We start from the raw sequence: 9505 nt of genomic DNA, 5'->3' as shown, positions 1-9505 counted from the left end.
GACCAGTAACTGGATACAGGCTGCCCTGGAAAGGGGACAGACTTAGGTTGAGGCAATTTCTGAAGAGGAATGACAACTGAGAGGTATCGGGAGACAACCTTCCAAATGTAAATCTTTCTGTCTGGGGGGGGCTCAGGTCATGTGGGCAATACATCATTTGTGACAGAGTAAGAAGGAGGAGGGAGATAAAATGAGTTCAAGGACCAGACGGGATTTTAAAACCACCATAGAGATCGTCGATGCTGCAGAAAACATTTTATTGGAGACAGTGGCAGGGCTCATTCTGAAGCTGAGGAATCCGGGGTTGAGATGGGAAATCCTATCCTTCAAAAGATAAAGGGCATTCCTGTCCAGGTGCCGTAACCTGAATGCATTAAAGATCAGACAATAAGGAAAACTTTTTTAGGGCCAGAGACAGGTTCTGGGTCCCACCAGCATGGAGATGCCCTCTCTTCTTGTGAAGCAATGTTCTTGCTCCCACAGGAGAATGGCTGGTGGGGGGAGGTGTCATGGATGAAAACTGAGCCCAAACAGTTGGAAACTGATGATACATGTTTGTCCTAGGAGACAAAAAATGTTATGAAGTGGAACCTAAACTGTGTGACTATGACCCCGTTGCTATTTCTACACCTCTAGGGTGGAGAGAGATGGAAGCGTCAGAACGTCTAGGAATGTTCTTCTTCAGGATGTGATGGCCGACTGAACCATTGTCGTGGAAGGATGATTTCCCTCTGGTGGATACGAATGATTCAAGCTGTAACAGAGGTCTGGGGATTTTAGGTTTCCATTTTTTTCAGTCTTCACCCACATACTCTTGAGAGGCAAAAGAGCAGTATCCTTCCAAATATAAATCTAGTTTGTGGAGAGTGGGAATTCTGGCAGTATGTGGAGGTGATTTGCTCAGGTGGAGCCCATGCAGGAAAAGAGTGTGATGAGAAGATGGATATTCCTTTTTTGCGGGGAGAGGGGGAGCAAGTCATTAGGTGAGAAGTAGAAGTAGGATTGCTCCTGCCCTTAACTCCACCTTCCTATTTGGTTTTGAATTGCTTCAAGTACGCCAGGATGTCTGTCTTGACTGAGCTGACCGTAGCCCGGTGGGACCAGCGCATGACAGGGATTCCATCAGGCCCCACCAGGAACTTTTCAAAGTTCCAGCGGATGTCATGGACTTTTACAGGGTCCCAGGATATAGATTTGAATGTGCCCAAAATCTCAGAGGGATGAGGACAGGAGTGCTAAAGCAGAGAGATGGAAAAGAGAAACAATGTTATTTCTGCTCCTGGATGATTCAGGCTATTTTTACCCACGGGTAACCCACCCCCTCCTATACCTAGATATTTTAACTTCCTGTTATTCCTAAAAATCTCCATAGATTCTTGAATCACCACTATGCCAACTACCAAGAATATTATAGATATTATAGCAAAATCTGCTCTCTTTCAGTTTCTCCCCATAACCCTATCACAAAATTTTGCTGCCACGGATAAGCCATGTTACCTTTTATGCTTTTGGTTTCCTTTTCTTCAAAGTAAATAGCTTGGATTGGAATGTGGTTTTCCAGGTCTTAGGGTTCCATGGGCCACTAATATTTCAATAATTATCTTTTGGGACCAACGCTGAATTACTAATATTTTGTCAAAAAACAAAAATTTTTAAAACACCATCATTTATCACTTAATTTAAAAAGACCATTGGAAAAATAAACTACATGTGGGTCATAATTTGTGAATAAAGGGAAGCCCTATAAGTTAGACGAGTTGAGTTCATAAAAAAGCTTCTTACACTGTTCCTTTTTTTCCTTTTCTTTTTTTTTTTTTTTTTTTTTTTGTGAGACAAAGTCTTGCCGTGTCCCCCAGGCTGGGGTGCAGAGGCATGATACACTGTTCTATTGTCTTCAACTTATTGAGGATATATAAAGTCTTAACATGGACTAGTCTTGGTTCACAGTCCAGCATTTAGGAACAATTCACTTTGGTAATCTTTAGGGTTCTTTCAGCTCTGGCATTCTCTATGTCTAAAAATCAGTGTTTCATAAAAGGTATCTACTACCCTGTATTATACCTGTTGGTTTGTTATTTTTTTTGTTTTTGTTTTTTTGAGACAGTGTCTTGCTTGGTTGCCTAGTGTGGAATGCAGTGGCACAATCATAGCTCACTTCTGCCTCTAGCTCCTGAGCTCAAGCAATCCTCTGGCTTCAGCCTCCTGAGTAGCTGAGACTACAGGTACATGCCACCACACCCAGGAATTTTTGTATTTGTTTTGTAGAGACAGAGTCTCACTATGTTGCTCAGGCTGGTCTTGAACTTCTGGACTCAAGCAATTCTCCTGTCCTGCCTTAGTCTTCCAAAGTGCTGGGATTACAAACATGAACCACCACAACCAGCTAGATAGCTAATGGTTTCTAACTCTCTCTCCACTATAAACTCATCAAAGGTAGAGACTGTGCCTTATTCATCTTTATATCCTTATTATTCAGATTGCTTTATAAATAGCAGGCATTCATCAAGTGTACCTGGAATGAATGAATGAATGTCAACGAGCAAAAGAGGGTGGTCCTAGTAAAAGTTGCCATTCCACACAACTCTCTTCACCACACAAATTAGAGCCCCACAGATACTCACAGATTAATCTCCAGATCAGCATGTGGAATGTGGAATGCTGATCTGGAGATTTTCTCCAAAAAGACCAATCCCACCTCTAGGCCAGAGCCCATGGATCCATTTCTGCCGCACCAACTCTATGCTAGGAATATTAGAAAAGAGGAGGCGGCTTATGCCAGGAATTTACTCACCTTCAAGAAGCTGAAGACTTTCTGTTCTTTTTCACCATTCACATCCCCTTTCTCAAAAAGCTGGAAATTAGGTACAAATCCTCCCCCTGGACGGACATACCTGCAACAAGTCATAATGTTCCCAGGAAGCTCCAGGATATGCAAGTAAAGGTTATAATGGGATACTAGGATTCGAAATCATGAAAAAGGGGAGAAAGAGGAAAGTATCATCGTGCATAGGGAGGAATACGGCCATGTTTTGGCTTTGGGCTCTCTGACTCACTTTATTCTCTCTCTATCCCATGACCCGTCTCTTTTCCTCCATCCCTTCTGTCTTCCATAGTCCAAGTCTCAGCCAGGGATGGAGAAAGAGTCTCTGGAAACTGCCAGACGCTTATCAGGGTAGGCCGAAGTTAAATGCTGCTTGCAATGCCCCTGAGCCTATTAATCCAAACCTCCCCAGAAGTTCCTGAGCTGGAAGGGCCTCTGGAGACTGAGGAAAGGTACACAGGCACCTCCTATTGGATTTAAAGAAGACACTTACTTGAGCCCAGGAAGAATCTCTTTGTTATCTCCTGGTTCTTGCTTTCCAAATTGGTTGCAGGGAAAGCCCAGCACAACTAGACCATAGGGCTTCAGCTCCTCCTGGAGTGCATTTAGTTCTGCGGTTAGAGGAGGGACAACATATTGGTCTGGGTGGAGATTCTGCCTTGTGCAGGGATCTTTCCCTGGGGTTACCCATTTTACAGAGAAGGAAACAGAGGCCCAGGGAGGGAAACAGCTGTACATCAGAAGGGTTGTTAGTGGCATAGCTGAAGTTAGAGGGCGGATCTTCAGACGTGCACTCAAAAGCCTTTTGTTATGGTGCAGTGTTTCCCATACCTGCAGCGCATCAGAATCAGCTGAACGCCCTTCCCTAAAAATAGGGATGCCCAGGTCCCATTTCAGAGAGTTTTCTGTTCCTTTGAAATGCGGCTTAGTCATTTTTATTACTCAAAAGCTCAACAGGTGATTTTGTTTGTTTGTTTGTTTTGAGATGGAGTCTCATTCTGTCGCCGGGGCTGGAGTGCAGTGGCGCGATCTCGGCTCACTGCAACCTCCGTCTCCTGGGTTCAAGCGATTCTCCTGCCTTAGATTCCCGAGTAGCTGGGACTACAGGTGCGTGCCACAATGATCAGCTAATTTTTTTTGTATTTTCAGTAGAGACGGGGTTTCATCATGTTAGCCAGGATGGTCTTGATCTCCTGACCTCGTGATCTGCCCGCCTCGACCTCCCAAAGTGCTGGGATTACAGGCGGGAGCCACAGCGCCCGACCTGAATCTTTCTTTTTTAAAGGAAAAGACAAGATAATGAGGACTGAGCTCCTCTCCTCTGTGCAGCCTGGCTCACCCTGAGTGGAGTGGAAGTAAAATTGACAAAGGCAAAGAGAACCAGAGAAATTTGAAGTCAACTATCCTAACATTTTTCAACAATCCTCATGATGCTGAAGATGCATTCTTCCTAAAAATCCTCAGTGATATGCTGAAACACAGGCTTCAGCTGCCTTCGTCCACTACCAGGAAATTTTCCAACTTGTCTGCTCAGACTTTTATAATCAGCTTCTTTGTTAACCCTTTCTGAGCCAGATGCCTTTAGTCCCTTGACAAACACTAACCAGTCCCACTCAGATTCAGCTCAGCCAACTGGCACCTCCTCTAGTCCTTTTAAAAAAAAAACGACAGAGATTGCCTTCCTGTTTTCACAGGATTCCTCAGTACCCCTCCCTATATCCTTCCATTGTCTGTTATTTGCAGGGTGGAAACTGAATAAATCGATTCTTAAAGTCCCTATAAACTGGGAAAATAAATTATGTTCCAATAAATATTATTCAGTCTTAAGAAAGAATGAGGAAATGATCTGAACTCAAATGTATTTTATTAATTAAAAAATCAAGGCAGCAAATAGTATTTATAGTGTGTTATCAGCTTGGGAGGGAGAAGCAGAAAAAAGAATATCTATGTATTCTGTAAACATGATAATATTGGTCTACTGAAGGGAGGGGAAGAAGGTGGAAACCTTTGGTTCAAATTTTTTTTCCTTTTGAACTTTGAGACTTGTGAATATAATACTTATTCGAAACATAATTAAAAACAAAAAATGAAGGTCTTATTACTTCAAATATAAGAAGTACATTTGTCTCTGGTATAATCCATCCTGTTTGTTTTCACTGATTTTTAAACAACGTGCCCTAAAATATGAGAAAATTCTTCCCTGAATAATGTACAAAAAGGGAGGAAAAACTACATCCTAAAAAGGGGTTGAGGTTAGAGAGGGAGTATTTGCTTCTATTACAGCCTCATCTGCCAGACCTCACTCTAATCAAATGCAGTTCTAGGTATAAAACTCCTTTTTCTTGTCATTGTAAGTTACCTGTAAAACCTTGCAAAAGTCTCAAAAACATGGGTCTTCTGTCCTGTATTTATCAAGAAGACTTCTGGAGTCTTCTGAGAGGCTCCTAGTTCTCAAGTACATATTGATTCCCCTGCAAATCTCAGGGAAAAGCAGAGGCAGGGCATGGGGAAGGGGTTAGCACATTTTTTCTGTAAAGGGCCAGATAGGAAATACTTCAGACTTTGTGGGCCATATGGTTTCCGTCACCACTACTCCTACAACTACTGACCTCTATTTTACAACATGAAAGCAGCCATAGGTGATGTATAAATGAACGGGGATGGCTGCATTCCAATAAAACTTTGTTAACAAAGCCAGGCTGACCAAATTTGGCCTGTATGCCAGAACTTGCTGACTTCTGATATGGGGGATGAAGTCACTTGATTTATGAGTATTTATTTTGGTACATAATTAGAATTAAACTATAATTCCAAGTATAATTTAGAATATAATCAGCTGGAAAATTTAGTCCCAAAGAGCTATGAATTCTTACCAGGATATTGCGCTGTCAGACCACAGTAGGTGGCCACGTTGACGAAGAGGATGTGCTTGCCCACATACTGCTTGAAGGGAACATATTCGTTTTTATTAAGTGCGATGGCCTCATAGTCATAGACGGTGCCTTTCTCATCTTTGTGACAATCCATCTGGAAGATTTTTTTTTTAAAGTGATAATATTGGTAACAACAATTCCTAGCATCTGTGTAATCTTTCAAAGAAGTCAAAGAATAGGTACATTCTGACCAAGACCTAGAAAACAAGAGTTGTCTAAAGTATCAATGACGAGACTGAAACTTGGTTCTTGTAACTTGGAAATAAAAAACCAAGTCTCATAAGCCAGGCAGAGAAAGACAAGCATTGCATTTTCTCACTTATTTGTGGGATCTAAAAATGAAAACAATTGAACTCATGGAGATAGAGAGTAAAAGGGTGGTTCCCAGAGGCTGGGAAAGATACTAGGAGGGTGGGAGGGAGGTTGGGATGATTAATGGATACAAAATAAGATAGTTAGAAAGAATGAATAAGACCCAGTATTTGATAGCACAACAGGGTGACTATAGTCAATAATAACTTAATTGTGCATTTTTAAATAACTGAAAGCATATAATTGGATTGTTTATAGCACAAAGGATAAACGCTTGAGGGGAGGGATACCCTATTTTCCATAATGTGATTATAACATATTGCATGTCCGTATCAAAACATCTCCTGTACCCTATACATATACACACTTATTATGTACCCTTTCTGCACCACACACACATAAGAATCAAGTTTCCTATTATTTTGAAAGATGTGAGATACCAGGAAATGCATGGATAATGGAAAAGGGTGTTGATTCATAAGCTGGGATGGTAGGAGCTGGAAGTAAGTGGGGCTGAAGAGAAAAGCACGCTTGCCTTACATGCTTCTGTAAAAGAGGCTACTCCTTGGCTCTGGATTGAAGGCCTCCTGCCTGGACTCTCTGAGAAGGGCGTGTTTTAAATTGCTGAACTATTTTTAGGATAACTTAGTTACTTCTCTTTCCCCAGGTCTTCTGACCTCTTACTCCACTCATCAGCACATAGAGTAGAAAGAACACTGTCCTGGGAATCAGAAGCCAGCTCCGTTGTTAAATTCCTCTGTGAATCTGGGCAATTCCCATCCCAGGCCTTCAGTTTCCCCATGAGTAAAATGAAGATATTTACCTAGATTCTTACTAGAACTCCAAGTGAGCTTCGATGTTTAACATTCTAGATTCTAATATTATCTTCACCTCGAATAACTTTCTCGTCACTCTCCTACTAATATGGTGGTCGTGTAAGCCAATACTGTGAAATCCCAGGTTTTGGTAGCTCTCAAGAAAAGAGATGGAGAACCCTAAAGTCCATCTGCAGGTAAGTCCCTGAAATCTGTCCAGCAACATCCAACCCATGACTCATCCAGCTCTTCAGCCCATTGTGCTCCAGGTGTCTAATATCCACCTTCATCCTCCGTTCCGCCTATCCCCTTCCTTCTCAAATCTCATGAACATATTCATATTTGAGCAGACTTCCACGCAACATTTGTTAAGTTCCACATAACATAAATTAGTCCTGCCTGAAATTCTCATCACATGTTCTTTTATTAAATTCCTCTACAAGGCAGGTCTCATCTTATTCCACCTTTGTCTCTACCCTTACAGGGTTCATGCAGTACCCAAAGTGTACTGATGCCACAGTACTCACCAGCACATGCTGATCCCTTTTCTTATACTGGGGAAGCTGCCACAAACTGCTCATGGAATACAAAACATATATGACAGGAATATGAAAAGGAAGCTATATGTCCAAACCATCCAGTGAGAAGAAGGTGGAAAGGAACTGGCTGAAGAAAAGAAAGAAGGGCATTATCTGATAAGGAATGTCCAGACTTAAACTACGATTAAACTAGACTTCCTGGAAATGCAGTAGTCTAGTAAGGATTTTGGTTGAACACCATCTGCCCCCATTCAGAGAAGGAGTAATGCAAAACAAAACACAACTTTTCAAATCCTGTAATCCCACTGATTTTATCACTAGCATACTAGGTTGTAGCTACTCACTTCTTACTCTTGAGGAAAAAGATATTTTTCTATGCAGGTTTTTACGCCTTTCCCTAAATTTATACACATATATGTGCACTAGCAAAATTGAGGGATCTATAAAGAGAATATTGTGTGAAAGTATCCATTCTTATCTTCATGTTGCCTAGTATCAAGTTAAACATTTGCAAGAATTTGCCTTTTTGTTTCTTTTGCTACTGCAATGACAATTACTCACAGTCGTGTTGGGTACCAGGATGCAAGAGCTTAGAGAGACTCTCAGTTCGAAGACTCCTTTTAGTCCAGTTTACTTCTGATATTGACTGCTGTTTCAAATTTATTGAAGTCTATATGCCATGTCTCAATTATCTCTAAATGCAGCTTTTATTAAGCAAATTCTGTAGCCCAGAGTCTCCATACTCAATTAAGCACCACAGGTAACATAAAAACCATATCAATTCTCAAAATAGAAGTTCACCCAGGAAATTATCTAGTTAATTTTAGAGGCGAGGGATGGGGAGATCTTATTAGAACTGCATTTTGTAGAATGTATTATACACATAAAATTGTTGTTCACCCGCCCACAAGGTAGTTATTGTTACCCATAAATTTACAATGAGAAAACAGAGGTTAATTTGTCCAAAGCCAAAAGTGGTAACCCATTATGTAAATGAAAGTTTGCCTTTACCTAACTTCATGATTATTTTTTGCCTCCAAGTTAATCGCATTCATTATTATGCTTTCCTGAACTGCCCCTTCTGCTGCCAGACACATGTGTCTTATCAAGAAGGTAACGAGCCATTAATTGCGCATAGAACAGAGGCCAGAATCCAAGATGCCTGACCCCAAATCCAGTTGTTTTAGGGCTCTGATTCTTTTTTTTTCATGTTTTATGCTTCTCTGATAACTCAGGCTTTATCCATCCTTAAAACTTCCACATTTGTTTTTTCCTCCTCTTCAAGGGGTTCTTGCTGAGTTGTGTCTGAGACGAGTCCACTCAGCTTCTCCTTCAAACCCCAGTCCCCACCTACTGTAAGGCCCATTGCTGTCCCAGCCGCAGACCCAGCTCTGAAGCAGAGACTGATGTGGCCGGAGAGGTCTCCAGGGGGCCTCCACCTGAAGAAAGGGAGAAAGGACTACAGTATAGAGACCCTTTCTTCCCTAGTCATATTCAACGCAAGGAACACCCATCCATAGGAGTGAAGAAGATTCAAGGAGAAAAAAAGCGAGATTTAGGGGAACAGGCAAAGAAGAAGAAAGCAGGAGTTGGAGTCTTACAAGAAGGACTGGAGGGCAGGGTCTAGAAGTAAGACAGAAGAGTAACTACCATGCCCTCTCTGGAGCTCACTCACCTTCATCGTCTCCTGCTTGGGACTTGTTTGCACAAAGCAGGCTAGGAGAAGGGGAAGCAGATGGACGACCCTTAACTGTGTAGTCATGACTAGTGTTTGTAGATTGCTAGTCTGGGGGCCTGAGGTCCTTGCCCACCTCCGCAGTCTTTTGGTATCTTGGCAGGGACTTAGCCCAAGCCCCCACAGGCCAATCACAGGGCTGCAAGGATTCTGGGTGCATGAGGTCGGGGTGAGGATCACAGAACTCAAACCACATCCTGTCCCACACACACCCCCGTGAGCACTCAGCGCTCACCAGTGCAATGAGGACCTGGGACTCACAAGTTCTGGGAAAATTATAAATGGGTGATGGCAAGCCCTCTGAGGTCCTTAAACACTGCAGTCTGTTTTTCCTCAATGTATGGAAGTGT

General features: G+C 42.1%; 1 protein-coding gene across 2 annotated transcripts; it reads right to left on the bottom strand.

The window, feature by feature from the left end:
* Positions 1-238: 238 nt before the first annotated feature.
* On the bottom strand, positions 239-9184 carry GPX5 (glutathione peroxidase 5). Of its 2 annotated transcripts, XM_011991270.1 has the most exons (5): positions 9096-9184; positions 5695-5848; positions 3315-3432; positions 2792-2891; positions 239-1235 (listed from the first exon to the last, which is right to left on the bottom strand). In XM_011991270.1, exons 1-5 carry the CDS (start codon positions 9180-9182, stop codon positions 1029-1031), a joined length of 666 nt encoding a protein of 221 aa, XP_011846660.1. In that variant the 5' UTR covers positions 9183-9184; the 3' UTR covers positions 239-1028. The 2 variants fall into 2 exon arrangements, with proteins under 2 accessions (XP_011846660.1, XP_011846661.1); XM_011991271.1 differs by lacking the exon at positions 3315-3432.
* Positions 9185-9505: the final 321 nt, after the last annotated feature.

The sequence above is a fragment of the Mandrillus leucophaeus genome, unplaced genomic scaffold (assembly GCF_000951045.1).
Source record: "Mandrillus leucophaeus isolate KB7577 unplaced genomic scaffold, Mleu.le_1.0 Scaffold392, whole genome shotgun sequence".
Lineage (NCBI taxonomy): Eukaryota > Metazoa > Chordata > Mammalia > Primates > Cercopithecidae > Mandrillus > Mandrillus leucophaeus.
Note: the sequence above shows the minus strand (reverse complement) of the source record. Positions and strands in the feature narration are given on the sequence as shown.

Excerpts from the sequence above, each read along its gene's own strand:
- GPX5 (XM_011991270.1), bottom strand. The coding sequence starts at position 9,182 with ATGACTACACAGTTAAGGGTCGTCCATCTGCTTCCCCTTCTCCTAGCC. Across the intron at positions 5,849-9,095 it reads CCAAGCAGGAGACGATGAAG|ATGGATTGTCACAAAGATGA; the intron begins GTGAGTGAGCTC and ends AAAATCTTCCAG. Across the intron at positions 1,236-2,791 it reads AAGTCTTCAGCTTCTTGAAG|CACTCCTGTCCTCATCCCTC; the intron begins GTGAGTAAATTC and ends TCTCTGCTTTAG.